The sequence below is a fragment of the Mesoplodon densirostris genome, chromosome 12 (genome assembly GCF_025265405.1).
Source record: "Mesoplodon densirostris isolate mMesDen1 chromosome 12, mMesDen1 primary haplotype, whole genome shotgun sequence".
Lineage (NCBI taxonomy): Eukaryota > Metazoa > Chordata > Mammalia > Artiodactyla > Ziphiidae > Mesoplodon > Mesoplodon densirostris.
Window position 1 is genome coordinate 86,017,010 of NC_082672.1, and position 16,978 is coordinate 86,033,987.

A 16,978-nucleotide genomic window follows, 5' to 3' on the forward strand; every position below is an offset into this window, starting at 1 on the left:
GAACACCATACCCGTAGTTCCATTTTATGCCATGGCTGTTTTTTGGGATTGATACTATAAATTTTATTTTTCCGGGCCATTTCAACATATGCTTCATGTCCTTGTCGGAAATAATAAACCTAAAAAGTAAATAAAGTCACAAATTTAAAACTTGAATGTGTTTCCTTTGATGCAAGATACACGGTATCAGCTGAAACTGCATAGAGAATTTAATGTCCCTTAAACTAAAAGAAATTCTCATATTTTGGGTTTTTCCCCCTTCTTTTCCTCAAGCTGTCCTACTGTCACTTAATCATAACCATAGTGTTCTAAATAACATTAAGAGGTTAGGATAAGCAGTTACTTTTTGGCTTTTTGGTTTCACCATTTTATTTTTGGATTCAAAATAAGTTAATTTATGTTGCATAATAAAGTAAGTTGTAACTAGGGGTCATGTTTAGTTGATTATTCACCTACCTTTATAGCAAGCAGTTTGTACAAATGCAGGAAACTTTAAAATGAAAAATATATTTTCATATATATTTTCACATATATTTTATCATTATAAGGAGAACAAGGCATATATTTATCCTCATTTATGGTGGTCAAATTTAAGTGACTCCTGACGACCACCCTAGAGAACCGGGATGTGAATACAGCAGTCTGACCCCAAGTGTTCTTCCCACGATAAATAGTTGAGCTTGTTAAAAAATGCTGCTGGAATTTCAAAAAATGCTATTAAGTTCTTAGCAATATTTTGGGATACCCATTAGCTTACACACATTCATTCTATTCATTAATATCATTATTGCTCCAGCTGCCTGGAACTTTAGAGTTACTTATTACTCCTGCATTAAAAAGTTTTTGTTTTCCTTTTTTTTTTTAAAACTGTCAACTGCCACCTGTCACTTTCTACTGTTAGAGTGCTCTGCTAAAGAAGCCTCTATTTGGGCTTCCCTGGTGGCGCAGTGGTTGAGAGTCCGCCTGCCGATGCAGGGGACACGGGTTCGTGCCCCGATCCCGGAAGATCCCACATGCCGCGGAGCGGCTGGGCCCGCGAGCCATGGCCGCGGAGCCTGTGCGTCCGGAGCCTGCGCTCCGCAACGGGAGAGGCCACAGCAGTGAGAGGCCCGCGTACAGCAAAAAAAAAAAAAAAAAAAAGAAGCCTCTATTTGAATTCCTAACTTATTACTATGAATCCACTGAACACCAGATAACCCTGCCTCTTAACATTTATGCATAAAACAAGGAGACATGAACTTCTGAGTGGAAAAGTTTGGTCTAATCTTACATTTTCATTTCAAATTCACAAGAACATAGTCCAAAATGATGGCCAACCATATTTTCTTAAAAATGAAATGATATTTCGAATATAATAGATTTTTTTAAGATCTAAGAAACATATTATGAATATTATAGTTATTTAAATAAAATACATATATGAAATAAAATTAAATAAAAATAAAAGGCTGAATTTTGTATTTCCTTTACCATATAAATATATTTTAATTTAGGAAAAAGAAAACTGGCCATAAAATCCATCTTATTAAAAAATATGTATTAGTTTTTAAAATGTCAACGAAACCTCTGTTCTCTTACAATATTTAATTTGCTATTGCCATTTTTACAGTAGCCTCAAAAAAGATTATCAGTAAAGCTTTCCTCCTAATTTTCCTTTTTCCATATACAGCTACAAATATGTAAAATGAGATACTTTATAAAACTGCTGCAATTTTCTAGAGTTCTGTTTCAAGAGCTATAGAAAGTATTTAAAGTTACTTGAATGAAACAAAGGCTATTTTTTCAAAGTTAAAAAATACCTCATCACCCATTTGTGGCACAAATGGACATCTTCGGGGGAGAGTATCTGTAATCCATGTTGAAGGTAACCATTCTTCTAACGTCAAACCGTTTTCCGTTAGTTCTCCCACAGCCAATCTCTAAGTGTACAACAATGTAAAGTGATATTATCGTGAAAGCATTAATCTATCAATCTGCCCTTTAAAATAACTACGAAGGTAGTTTAAAAAATAAAAGGGGAAGGGATCTTTGTACAAAAAGGTATATTAAGCATTAAAAACCTTACTCTGGGAAGATGGCAGCAGAAGCAGTACAGTCATAGGCGATTTCTCCAAATCACTCCATAAAAAAGAACTAGATAAACCAAAGCTCTACAGACAATATTCAAAACAAAACGAGGTGACAAGATATTCCCCAAAACACCAAAGCATAAGCTCTGTCTCCTTTCTCTCCTCTCAAAATTCTATCAGTTTCATAAACACTCCATGTAACAGACCGAAGCATATTCGAGATTTTATTTAAAAAAATCCTAGTCATAAGCGTGTTAGTAAGAACTAAGTAAGATACTCTCATATCGGGTGAGCAGTGCCAAGATACAGAAGGCTAACTGCTTCCATGGGCTGGGCATTATACTTCCACATAGCCCAAGAACATTCCTTTACTCCTTTTAAAGTAGCCATTTCACACACAAGCTTCTAAAAAAAATTTTTTTTTTCAGATTTTTTTTTTTTTTTTTCAAACAGAATGCTGTCAAGCCAGGTCTCTTACTTTTGTGAATAGGCCTTTGAGAAAAAGTTAAAATTTTCTGGTCACCTACAGGTGGCCATCATAGTCTGGATATTGTTACCTTAGACTCTGGAAAAATGGACTTTCTAAGAGCTGAAACCTAACGTATGTAAGTAGAGACAGAAACTTCATGCAGCTGATTAAAAATGTTTTGGTTCAGTGTTTGTAAACTAAGATTTCTAAATTTTATTCTCTTGCGTTTGTTAAAAAAAAGAGAAGTTGGTTATAAGGTAGTTATCACTGTGAGTTAATGAAAGTTCATGAAAAGAAAAAAGGTCATAATGGGTGTCGAGAACACCATCTGCAGCAGGTATGCTATGGTTGCTACTTAATACTCATTTTCCTATTAACTCTTCTTCCTATTAACCACCTTTGTTTTTCTCAGTTAAGCACATCAGGAGAACTCTCCCTGGAGAGTAAGGGAGGAGTAAAAGACTTTGGCATTTACTATTCGTGAGATGGATCCACTGGAGAATTTTAGGCAGAAGAGTGATAGGATCTGACATATTTTAAAAGGATCACTCTGGATGCATCAGAGCAGGCATCTGCAAATTATGGTTCATGGTCCAAGTCCAGCCCACTATCTTCTTTTATAAATCAAATTTTATTGGAACAAAGCCATACCCATTCGTTTATGTATTGTCTAGGGCTGCTTTTAGGCTACAATGGTGGAGTAGCTGGCCCTCTACAGAAAAAGTTTGTTGATCCCTGCTTTAGAAAACAGAGCCTAGGGGGATGAGGGTAGAAGCAGGAAGTGAGATGGAAGGGTACTGCAGTAATATAAGTGAGAGTTCACAGTAGCTGACACTAGCATGATAGCAAAAGTGGTGAAAACAGTCAAGTGCTGAATGTATTTAGAAGACAGAGCCATGATAATAATTCCCTGATCGACTGAATGTGGAATGAGAGAAAAAGGAGAATTACAGGGTTTTGGTGTAAACAACTGGAGTTGTCAGTGCTGAGATGAGGAAGGCTGAAGTGCAGCACGTTAGAGGGGAAAGCTTAGAAAATAAATTTTGCTCTGTGTTAGACTTAAGATGTTAAGCCACATGACATGTGAACAGTTATTTTATCTACACGTAGTTACTGAGTAGCCACTACTGTTATGCACTGAGCACATCACAGAGTAAGATCCACAGATCGTATCAGTCTTACATATGATGAGGTGTTCAGTTAAAGTGTTTGAAAAAAGGTTTCCTTTGACTTAGTAAAAAGGAAAAAAGGTAGGAAAAGTCTAAAAATTACTTATTCCAGCCTCAATATGAACTATTAATACAGTAAGGCAAGCATTTCTTCCCAGAATGTCGATTAGGATAGCTAACAACTCTTACCTGAAGCCAGGTAAGTTGGATATTAAATAGAAGTAATCATATTTATAACTGTAAGACTGTGGCATAGACAAGAATCATTATGATAAACATTATGACAATTCCTCAACAATTCTTGGGGAACCTAGAAGTTTTGGTTATAGTAGATTTCTGTCAGTTAGTACTTACAACCACTTAGGGGATAAAATGCATTGACATGTCTCTAAATTTCCAGCCTCATGAATTGCGATTTCTTTAATTTTGGAGATACAGGTAACTGATTTATTTCCTTTTTATCCATGGATATTCTTCTAGGCCCACCGAAAATCTTATTTCTTCTGGAAAGCTTATGTGAAACTCTAAGATAAAATGGCCCCATTTGGTTTCTGAGTTATTATCTATAAAATTACTTTGCTAATCAAACATATTTTATCATGTGATATTTATTCTATTTTTTTGGGGGGGACGAGATTCAAACAACTTGTTAGTCACACATTGTTTCTGGAGCAAGTACTACATCTTACACTTCTTTTTATCCACTGTATTGCTTTATAAACTGCAGGCACTAGATAAAAATTCATTGCTCTGATTTCCAGAGCTCCTAACAGAATAAGGGATATATGTCAGATAATATCTGAGATAACTTTACTGTATCTCTCGAGAATTCTATTTTTTAATAAGCATTTTCTGTATTTGCCTAACTGGGTTTTTTTTCTTTTTTTTGCTTAATTCAAACAATCATATGGAAAATATTTTCATTTTTTTCATAGACGCAATAAATATCAACTGATTAATGATGTCTCAGTTACTTTTCAGCTCTACAACTCTATGCATAAGAAGGGAAATATTGTGTTTACTTGAGATAAGATGACTAAGGAATAAGAACAGTTCTACCTACTGTTAGATTCACTGATAGGCTAACAACAAACCATGTGAACAAAAACCAAATTACAGGGAGTAGCCTGTAACATCCTAACCTTATGCTATTTAAAATCTGTCCCATATAAATTTAGTGGCAGACAAACCCTGGGGTAATACTTTAAGCAAAACAGTGAAATGAAAATATGCCGAACAGTAACAGTGGATCCAAATGTAGCATGTGTGAAAGAGCCTGAGGTATTAGTTTATGGATAATCATCAAATAAAAGGGGACCAGGTCAAGTAAACTGCACTCCTGGGACAAAAGAATTATGTGAGGTAACACAGCAAACCTCAAAAGTTCATCAAAACTGTCTTGAGATGAAAAAAAAGTTTACCTCATTAGCCAGATACATGGCTAAATCGGTTTTATCTGTCTACTATGTAAAATAATGGGTCAGCCTACATTTATCATCACTGACAAGGAAGAAGAGAAATATTGTGGCTAATGTGTGGTATTCTCTTTGGTAAATATCCCCTAGACAAAGGCAAAGGAGGTGACAAAAAGGATAGTAGGCTGAGGAATGCAGATTAAAGTAATCCATAATTATAAAGCTGAAACAAACAAGCGCTCAATGGATGCAGAAAAAATAAACACTTAAGACAGAAGTAGTCCTAAAATTTTTCAAAGCTCTCTAAAGATAGAGACACTACCATCTCCCTAGTATTTAATTCTACAGATAACAACTTCTATTTGATTCCAAAAATGGCAGAGGTTTTAAAAAAATCTTCCATTTGTTTAACCAAATGTGCCTCGAACTTATAATCTTCTGGGGAATACAAAACGTGTCCCTTGCATTTCATTTACTTTAGAGCAAAATTTAAACAGTTCTTGTTTTTAAAGAATTCCGACTCCGTAACAGCTAACAGATCTTATTCACATAACATTCATCTCCTGCTTTCTCTGATCTGTCTCAAGGTATCCACAGACTAAAGACGGAGTAATCAAACCAGTACTACCGACCTAAGGACTAGTGATGGCTCACATGCTTTGTAAATTAATGAAGGCTTGTTACCACAACAGTATTTTCAGCAGTAACAGTAAGGATGGTTGAAAAGTAAAGGCAATTAAAAGACTAATAAACTGTGTGTTTTGTAGCATTATTTTTTTTACATAAATAAACAAATCCCACTGGAGTCTCAAGAAAAATATCTGCTCATGTTATATGATTAAATGCTCAATATTTACAATATGGTAATTCTACAAGTAAATACTCTCACATGCTAAACATTTAAAAACTTGAGGAAACTAAAGAGATCTTAATATATTTTATTTTACTACTGCGTACTTCTGAGTTTTTTCTATTACTTGCTGGTACACCTGAAAAATGTTTATGTTCATCAGCTGCACTTTTAAAATGCATGCTTTGTTTTTATAGAAAACATATATATATATAAATCAACCTTTTGTTTTCTTTCTTTGGGCTTCTTTTTCTTTGGTGATACTGGTCCATCTTTTTCTTCATTTACTTTCTTTCTTTCCTTTTTAATCTGTTTTTGCTTCTGTTTTTCAGATTCTTCTTCTTCATCTGAACTGCTTTCTGCTTTCTTGGTTTTATGCTTAGGAATTTTCTTTGGTGGCTGCAGATTAATTCCTGCATCTGCTGTCCAGTCAGAATAATCACTGGAGTAGTCACTAGAAGGAAAGAAGAGATTTAAAAAATACAGATAAGATACACTTTAAGACTTTGTTGTATGAAAATGTAAAGAAAGATCATCATAAAAAGTAATGACAGAACAGTACATATTAAATGAACTAAAAGTATTTCCTAATTTTCAACTCATCTTCTAAATAGTTTCTTAAAAGTCTGTAGGCTTAATTTACTTAAGTACCTCCAAAAATTTTTAAGATAAATAAGGTTGTAGTGCTAGTTAAACAATGAATTTCAGTACCTTCTATGATTTTAGCAAACATACAGATTTCTGAGTGCTGCATGTGTTCAAAATATTGTGGAGTATAAAAAAATGAGGAGCACAGCGTCACTTTCCTCAGTTCTAGCAACAACAGAAAGATAGCCCGAGATAGCACAGGAGGTACTGCCACTGAGGAAGAAGCATAGGGATTCCTTTTTGAGGGGAGGTGGGCCCCTTGATACGGGAACGCCCGTGGTAGAGCCCTGGTGCCTTCATGGTAGCTAGATACTGAATTGGCAGGGCCAGAAGTCCTCCTACCCAGTGGGAAGACTGTGCCTGCCAACTTTGCACGGCATCTCCAGTGTACACCCTAGGTGTATCTTATGCTTCAAAGCAAAGTAAGGTTCAGAAAAATACAGGCCTGATATTTTACAGGCCTAATATTTTATGTATGACTACCAGTCGTGTTTGCCATTGGCTGTATCTCACTGGAAACTCAAGCTTTCTTTTCAGTTTACCTTCAACAGACCTAAGTTTTACTAAACTGATGCTGCAAAATAAAGAATCCAATTATGTTATCTTCTGTTTTAATTTTAGTACATGAGAATATTTCATTACTTGATTTTATAGCTTTATAAATATAATTACCTTAATGGAATCTAAATTATCCTGTGTTAAAATCAATAATCAGGTTGTCTAGATTTATTTATGTATATCCTCACTCCTCTAAGCACATTGCTGATAACACTGAAGGCGTATTTTTCTGGAGTTTTATTCTACTACCTTGTCCCTCTGGTCCGAGTGTCCTTTATAGGCAATTTACCCATTATCTCCCTAAGAATCATCATCACAGATAAGAATCAAATAATTAAGGTGTTTTCTAGTATGATTTCATGACTTCATTTTAAAGCTTAAAATGATTTTGAAGAACTTAAATAAAAAATATTTTCTGACACTACTCTGGATATGTGGGAACACATCTTCAGGGCAAATAGCCACCTAGGCTGTCCTCAACTTAGGAGCATTTATTTACTCTAACCCCAGCCATGGTCACTGTAAATGGCACTCGCCAAATACTCACTGTTGTTACTCTCTGGAGCACTCAGCTCTTACAGAAAATCTGCTGCCACCAGCAAGGACTACAAACCCCAGAGGTCTATGTACTTTACAACAATTTCCCCAACTGCTGAAGCCAACACGGCTTTTTCAAAACAAGAACCTCTATGTTGTTTCATGGTTTGAGATACAGGCATACCTTGTTTTTACTGTGCTTCATAGACACTGTGTTTTTTTACAAATTGAAGGTTTGTGGCAACTCTGCACTGAACAAGTCTATCGGTGCCACTTTCCCAATAGTATTATTTTCAGATTCATGCTGTTTTAAAATGTTTAATTATTTTTTTTAGACGTAATGCCACTGCACACCTAACAGACTACAGTATAGGGTAAACGTAACTTTTATATGCACTGGGAAAACAAAAATTCGTGTGACTTGCTTTACTGCAATATTCTCTTCATTGTGGTGGTCTGGAGTCAAACCTGAGATATCACCAATATATGCCTATACTCTATTTCCACTGCTGAGCCAAAAGAAAGTGAGTTTTTCTTCTACTGTCTTGTTCCAAATACAGAAAACCACCAGACATAACAATGAACACTTGCATATCATGACTGGGAGCAACTACTGTGGAAACAGGAAAGTCCATGACAAAAAGAGGTGAAGAATTCTTAAATACAGCCTCTTGGTTTCTTCGGCAATTTTAAGAGCTAGTGCTGCCAGGGAATAAGTATCAGGGGGTAAACATAACTACCATTCCCAAAGGCTCTACTTCTTGCTACTGAGACCTCACAAGGTCAGCCAAGGCCATTAAGCCCTGTAACAATGTGAATCACCAGTAAGTAGAAGGAGCTGAAGGAATCCTCGCTTACGTGATCAAATGGGGTGGGAACAACAGGAAAAAGGGAAAGTTTATTCTCATTGCTGGAAGAAAATATTATTAGCATTCAACAAATTCCATTAAAAAAGACAGTTACTTCTACAAAATCGCATTACTTTCATAATTTAATGCATAAATATTTCTCAAAGCCAGTGATGAAGCTAGCTTGTGGTTCACTATTACAAATATAACAGCATTCAGAAGATAAAATATCAACTAAGAAAAAGTTAAAAGCATCGTTTTGTAGATCCAGTTACAATATCCAAAAATTTTTTTCTACTAGAGAAAACATGTCAAAGGAAATCTAAATTTTGGACGACTACAAAAAAACTCTGAAGAAAGATCAATTTTAAACCCAAAGGGACTCTGAAATATGTTTCTGATAGAAAAGAATTTAACATTAAGAATCAAGGCAGCTTTCTAAAGAATTTACATTACATTTGGAAGAATAAAAATTCATTAAATTACCTAGAACTGCCATCACTATGCCATGCTCTCTCTTCCTCTTCAGACGTTCCACCACTGACAGCAACAACTTCACCTTCCTAAGAGATAGTTAATACATATTTTATTGTATAGCTTTACAGAATAACATTCTATGATTACAGAAAATATCAGTGATATCTAATAGTATGAATCATATTAGGATATGTATATTAAAACCTGATTTAAGTTAGTTGTAAAACACAGGTCTCATATTTTTATACAAAAATTATTGAATGGATCCAAATATTTAGTGTATCCAAAGATAAAATACTTATTAATACTGGATTCAGAGCGATCTCTTGGGTGGATTAACATTTTTTAAAAAAGCCTCATAACACATCTTCTAGACTGGGTGATACCAAATTAATATTTGATAACAACTTTACTTCTTGGGACTTTTTTAAACTTTAAGCTTTCTTTTTCTATAGATGCATTGAGAAACTTAAATTTAGGAACTTTTATGTTTTTATTATTATTATTATTATTATTATTATTAAAATAGCTTTATCATATAAAAAGAGGATATCCCAACTCAGGTATTATTTTATACAAATGGAGAGGATTAAAAACTACCCAAACACTCTGATTTCTCTTTAGTAAATATTCACTGGTTAACACAGGATACTACCTGTGAAGCCATTTTCTTTATAATTGTTTTTTTTTTTTTGGTCACAAAATCTTGCTCCAATAAAAATACCAGCTCACATTAATTAAGCTTTCAGTATACATCAGAAACTGTTCTAAGCACTTTGCATATATCATCCCATTTGATCTAGACAAACAGTGCTGGTGATAAGAATCAGTCATTTAAATAAAAGAAACTAAAGCTTAAACAGGCTAAGAAATTTACCCAAGGCAGAACAATTAATAAGCAGCAAAGCCTATTCTGAACTCCTGTCATTTTACTTCAAAGCTTAGACCCACTCTACACAAGAACTGGTTCAGTGTCATTAACTGCTGGGCACATCCAGATCATTTTTCACAGGATAATGAAATGTATTTTTTTTCCTAATTAAATGTTATATCTCGGGGAGAAAATTTTTCCTGTTTTGATGGCTTAAAAATGAAGAATGTATTACATAACTATTCCACAGGGCTTTGAAAACTAGGCAAATATGAAAAGATCAAAATCCAGAGTAAATTTTATTTAGCAAATTTAACCTTTGCTCAATAAAACTGAAAAAAAAAATGTAAACAAGTGATCTGATTATTCCCACTCTTAGTATATTACTTCTTTAAAGGGGGAGAACAGAAACATAATTCTACATTCTAAATACAAAGTAAAAAGGTACTATATGGAAGTACAAATTATTTGAACCAAAAACCCAAGATTCTTTCTTTCTTTCTTTCTTTCTTTTTTTTTTGCGGTACGCGGGCCTCTCACTGTTGTGGCCTCTCCTGTTGCCGAGCACAGCCTCCGGATGCACAGGCTCAGCGGCCATGGCTCACGGGCCAAGCCGCTCCGTGGCATGTGGGATCTTCCCAGACTGGGGCACGAACCCGTGTCCCGTGTATCGGCAGGCAGACTCTCAACCACTGCGCCACCAGGGAAGCCCGGATTCTTTCATTTTTAACTAATATATTGTGCCAAAGGTGATATTCTTTTCTTATTATTCTCCTCTACAAATTTAAGGCATAAACAAATTAGTTTTGAAGACAAATCAAAGAATTGGTAGAATTTTCTTACGTAACAGACGTACCGGGAAATACATTTTGAGCTGAATTAATATTTTTTAAATTTTATAGAAACTTAATATTTAAGAGTAATACTATAAATCTTTCAAAAATAAATATTTTATAATGCAAATAAATAGCACACATATATTTTACATTCTGTGGCATATCTAAATTGTTAATGTGTCAAGTTTATATAATGAGTATATTTTATCTTTTTTGCCAGATTGAACGTATCGTTTTGTTCTGGCCATACAAGGACCTGAAAACACTGGAGACTAACTTTTAAATTATGGTTAGAATACTCTCGGTTTGTGCTAATATTGCCCTGTCCATAGAGAATATATGTGGAGAATCCCCACACATGTCTAACACTGCAAAACGTAACATGACTTCAAAAATGTGTAGCTGTCAACATCTCAGATCACAGAGTCTCTGACTTAACTGTGAGTGAAGGGGTAATAGGGAGAGTGGGACAGGGGAAGGAAGACCATTGTAATTGCTAAATAAGACTGATTTGTGACTGCAAATGGATTCCCTTTGCTGAAAGAATACATAATTTAGTAGGGACAATGATATTTATGGAAATAATTATACATAAGGAATATTTTAAAAATTTACATTGAGAAAGCTATAAATTGGTACAGAGATTAAAAACTAACCAAAATTGTCAAATGTCTATTGATCAGTTATAGTTACAGACTAGAGCTTCATGGTACCATTTCAAAAATTTGGCTTTGGAGTGAAAGGAACGTGGGATTAGTCCCTGCTCTACCATTTAATAGTTAGGTAAATGTGTAATCTAAACATCTTTGAACTTCAGAGCCCTCAAAATGGGAATAATTAATTCACATGCATTTGTTTTGTGGACTTGAGGTTATGAACATCTGTTCCATGCCCAGAATACACACTACGGTCCTTCAACTATCACTATCATTTTAAGACCTAGACAAACCATGTTTGAGCTACATCTATAAATATAACAATGAATGCAAAGAATAAAAGTTACATTAAAAAAAACAAGCAAAAATGGAAACAGAAATCTGTGAATGTGCTGAGCTCTCACATCTGAAGAACTAGTGCCATTTTCTATCTCTTCTGAAGGTCTGGGAGTCTCTTCCAATGCAGATCTCGTACGATAATTGTGTTGGTTTGCTTGCTGCTTTTTGGATTCTCCAAGATCCAGAAAATGTTCATGAGTATGATTCTGGAAAAAAGTAAATTAAATTTATTTAGAGTATGCTTAAAGAACGCCTTTTACTTTAAAAGTTGTTTTTTTTTTTTTTTTTTGCAGTACGCGGGCCTCACTGTTGTGGCCTCTCCCGTTGCGGAGCACAGGCTCCGGACGTACAGGCTCACGGGCCCAGCCGCTCTGTGGCATGTGGGATCTTCCCGGACTGGGGCACGAACCCGCGTCCCCTGCATCAGCAGGCGGACTCTCAATCACTGCGCCACCAGGAAAGCCCTATAAGTTGTATTTTTTAATGATAAAAAACCCATTCATATTTAAGGTATCCCATAAGTAGACTATAGTACCAGCTCAAATATCTTAACATTAAGCTAAAACACAGGTTTATGATATGTTGAAATTCACTTGCTGATAGGTTATAAAAACTTTTTTTTCTGATGAGGATTCATAATAACAGACTAAGCCTACCACTGAACTCTCCTGTACCTACGCCAAACCTATAGAACAGATATAAGAAAGAGGACCACAGACTGTGAGGCATATATAATAAGGCAGAGGCAAACTAGAAAACAAAATGGTGATCACAAAGCTAACCAATCACTATGAGACTTGGATACCAGGTGACTAGCTCTCTCTTCTGCTGCAGGCAAATGTGAGAAAAAAGTCTTCTGCAGCAGATGAGAAAACAACTAAGACTGATCAAAATAACTGATAGTCCAACATGGTTACAGAGATGGAAAAAACTCAACAAACAAAAGAATTTACACCTGAAAAAAAAAAAAAAACCAACTTGTGAATATAAAAGAAGGAAAATACTAAAAATTGCCTTTGAAAAAAGAGACTGACATCAGACTTATACATACAACATATCATGCAATAAATCATACAATAAGAAAAAGGAGCACTATCTTTAAAGTGTGGACAGAAAATAAGTGTGAACCTATTAGTTATATCCTCAGTCCTTTGAACCTATAGTTATATCCTCACTTTCTTTTTTTTCTCTTCTCATTAACTTTGTTTTAATGGATCTCAAAATTCTGTGACAGATTTCTGGTCAAGTTGTTTCCATTAAAAAGTACTGATTTAAAAACTAGTAAGTTAAAACTGCCACATACAGAAAAACAAACGGTCCACAAAATACTCTGTTTCTTCAAGGTTTTATGATGCATTGTTATCAGTCTTTTACTATTAAGCTTAAATGGCTGATCAAGACAAACAGTCCTGAGACAGTTCTTCCACCACTGGTTAAGACTGGGGTGCCCAGTACTGGCGATACTATTCATTTAGCCTTCTGAACTTTCTGGGCAGGTGTGGTGACCTTGCCAGCTCCAGCTGCCTTCTTGTCCACTGATCTGGTGACACCGAGTCAAGATCCCAACTCTAATTTAAGGAAAGGAATACCTAATTCTGAATTTCCATTTGCATCAGAGAAACATCTGTCCCCATCATATGCATAAAATTGGATCATATCACAGTACTCGGCAAGGCACTGGGTTTTTTCAAGTAAGCAAGATGTGGGACAATAACTATATGGCAGAAAAGATAGAGGAGTTATTGTGAAATACTTGGAGAGCCCAAGTTTCCCCATATTCTATGAGATGTGAACTTGGTATCCAGGGATAATGCAGAGAATGATTGATGGAGAGAATCTTTTCAATGACTCCAAAGATCTTTTTGTTTTCTTGGCAAGAGGGAAGTGAGGACCCTTAGGATCACTGCAGCCAGGAAGGAGGACGTTCTCTCCTGGTTATCTCACCTCATGTCACAAACAGCAAAGCGACAGTCAGAGGAGCTCTCAACACACAAGGGGGCTTGCCAGGAACCTATCAACAGTGGCAGGCAGCACCACCACCTTTCAAGAATTTGAGGCCATCTTCCAGAAGCCCCTTCCCAGAACAGTGACCAATCTTCTCCTTCAGGTCAGCAACCTTGCAAGCTGTGTGAGCTGAGCTGTGGTACAATCCAGAACGGGTGCATAGCCAGCACTGACTTAGCTTGGATGGCTCAGGATAATCATTTGAGCTGTGAAGCCGGCTGCTTCCATCATTCATGGGTTATTTTTGCTGTCAGGAACCACAAAGCTACTATGGCTAGCAGCTCTGACAGACACGTTCTTGACACTGAGGTCTACATTGCCTCAGAAGAGCTTCACCCAAGGCTTCACGTGCACTTCAACAGACTCTTTTTTTTTTTAAACTTCAGTTGTAATGATGACTGGAGCAAAGGTGATCACATGCCAGATTTGAGAACCCCAGTCTGCACTGGCCCACAGGGACAGTACCAATACTACCTGGAGGGGCAGGCACCAAGGGCTTGTCCATTAGACAAGTCGGTGGCAGGATACCATTCAGAGCTTTAAGCCGCATGGTTCCACTGGCACTGCCATCTTTACAGGTGACTTTCCATCCCTTGAAGCAAGGCATGTTAGCACTTGGCCCAGCATGCTGTGACCATTCCAGTAAGAAATCAGCATAAACACTACTGTGTTGGGGTTGCAGACAATTTTCCTGTGGGTGTTGATTCTTTAATTTCCTCTTAACTCTTCTAGCTGTAGGGCGCTCAGTGGAATCCATTTTGTTAACAACAAACAAAAAGTCTAGTATTAGTCAAGTTCAAGTTCATGTGGTTCCCTTCTCTCTCCAGAAACTTTCAGAATACTCTCTGTTTTAGATATTTTCAAATCTCACTATAATGTGCTTAATTGAGGTTTTAAATTTTTTTAATTTTGTATTATTTTTTTCCTTATTCTAGTTGGCACACTATGCATTTGCTCAGCTAGAGATTAATTCTAGGAAATTCTGGATCATTTTTCCAACTCTTTTCTCCCTCTGTATATTTTTTCTTCTTTGAAGACTCTTACCAAATAAAGCTTTTTTTTTTACTACGTACTTCTAATCTCTGTGTATATATGTGTATATACAACATACACATTACATAAACATACACATACATGTTTTTCACATTTCCCTCATTCTCTCCATCATTTTATCCCTTGTTGATGCATTCTGAAGAGTTCTTCAACTTGACATTCCAGCTTGTTAACTTATTTTTCAGTGTTTTGTATTCCTCTATTCAACCCATCCATTGAGTTCTCCATTTCAAAGACGTTTCATCCCAATCTCTCCAACAGAACCCTCTCCAAAACAGCTTGCTGCTACATCATGTTTCCAATATCCTCTCTTATCTCTCTCAGAATAATATGCTGTGTTGAGTATCTGAATATGTTTGGCTCTGGTTTCCCAAGTGTATTGGGTGGCACTTGGGAAGGGAGGGAAAAAGAAAAAATCTAGGTCTTGCCCTGTCTCATAAAAAAGATTCTGTATGTGTATGGGGGGATGGGGCTGTGTACCTCAAGACCTATAATACTGCATACAGTAGTGTTATAAACACTACTGTCCCACTTGCTTTTTTTCACTTAACAAATACATCATGAGCGTTTCTCCAAGGCAATGGAGTGAGCTCTAACTCATTTCTTTAAAAAGCTGTAGAGTATTCCATGGGTATATATATGTCATGACATCCTACCTTTTGTCCACCAATAAACACTAAAGTTATTCCAGTTTTTGCCACCAGAGACACTATAAATATCTGCATGCACACACACATATATACATTCACATCAATTCTTTTCTTTCTAAAAAAATAGTCTTCAAAGTACCACTACTGGATTAAAAGATAAGCACATCCTTTTAATTTTTACAGATATTACCATATTCCATCCATAAAAGTGGTAGCAATACAAGCTCACAATCATTATATGAATTATGTCCCCACATCCTTGGATTCAGAGCAAAGGATACCAAAAAAAGGGTATGCTTTCCAGCCACCATGAAAAAAACAACCAACAACAACAACAACAAAAACCTAAAAAAGAAAAGATTATTTCTGATTATAACAACAGAAACTGTAGCAGTGTAGGGTCTTACTGATGCCAAGGTATGATACCCTTAGTAAAGGAAAACATAAAATAATAGCAAAGGACTACTTGAGTCCTTCGAAGAGTCACAAAACAGAAAAGGGAGCTGTAATAAAGGAAACTACTGTAGAAGGTCTGAGGAACTCAAGTAAGAGGAAGGAGCACAAAGCTGGGTCTAGAGACCAGTCAACCCTTGACACTCAAGAAGGTTAAGTACATATCTCTCCCAGATTAGGGCATAACAGTTGAAATCCACTGGACTGAAAAGTTTTTCCAGAGTAGGATGACAGAAAAACCAACAGGGCAAACTAGTAGGGACAATTTACCTATCTTAATGGAGAAAATGAGAACTATTATTTATAGCAGCAGAGCTGACTTAATTTCCTGCAATAACAAATAGGTGCAAAACAGTAAAAAAAAAAAAAAAAAAAAAAGTGTAGGACAAAAAACAAAACCAGAACAGTTTTACAGTGTGCCACCAATGGCAGAACTAAACAAAAGATCTTGCTTAGGCGTAAGGTGTAAGTTATTAGATTTAACAGGCCTATTACAATTGGCATTTGGGGAAAACATATGCTAAAAAGTAGGAAATGTAATATTAAAGATTTAAAGATAATCCAAAGATAATCAAGAATTAGCTATGTTAACTTTATTTCATTAAATATCCTGTCTACAATATTAACATGTTTAATTACAAAAAGGCCTTTAATTACAAAATGGTCACTGTACTTATGAAGCAAATATTAAACATCAAAGTAATTACTATTTACCTTTGAGACAGTGGGCACTTTATTCTCTTTTGGAACTGTGAAGTGTTTTCTTTTCTCTTCTGATCTGTATGTCTTTATCTCTTCTTCTCCCTTTGCAGTTCTCCATTCTTCTTGCCTACTGAAAGAGAATTAAAAGCCACACATAATCTGTAATGTTTATAACTGATTTCTCCCCAAAGGGAATGTTAGGTATCAGAGAGGGGATGTTACTCCTGATGCCTTCTTTTCAGATTAGGCATGTGATAAAGATTTCTGAGTTTAATTTCATAGATTGGGAGCTCTGGACATTGAGCACTAAATGACTGGAATACTGGAAAGACAGACTCCGTCCACTTGAACTAGATACTACCGTCTCTACTATA

The 16,978-nt window shown here is 35.8% G+C and overlaps 1 protein-coding gene across 3 annotated transcripts in view; it reads right to left on the minus strand.

The window, feature by feature from the left end:
- The window catches only part of PHIP (pleckstrin homology domain interacting protein), a 125,553-nt gene that overhangs the window by 31,757 nt on the left and 76,818 nt on the right, over positions 1–16,978 (minus strand). For 2 of the 3 annotated variants that reach the window (XM_060115400.1, XM_060115397.1), the window contains exons 20-25: positions 16,617–16,734; positions 11,808–11,948; positions 9,050–9,126; positions 6,195–6,426; positions 1,800–1,919; positions 12–119 (exon numbers count right to left, since the gene is read on the minus strand). In XM_060115400.1, the coding sequence (XP_059971383.1) occupies positions 12–119; positions 1,800–1,919; positions 6,195–6,426; positions 9,050–9,126; positions 11,808–11,948; positions 16,617–16,734 (796 nt within the window). The remainder of the gene's footprint in view (positions 1–11; positions 120–1,799; positions 1,920–6,194; positions 6,427–9,049; positions 9,127–11,807; positions 11,949–16,616; positions 16,735–16,978) is intronic. The other variant, XM_060115399.1, reaches the window with a different exon arrangement.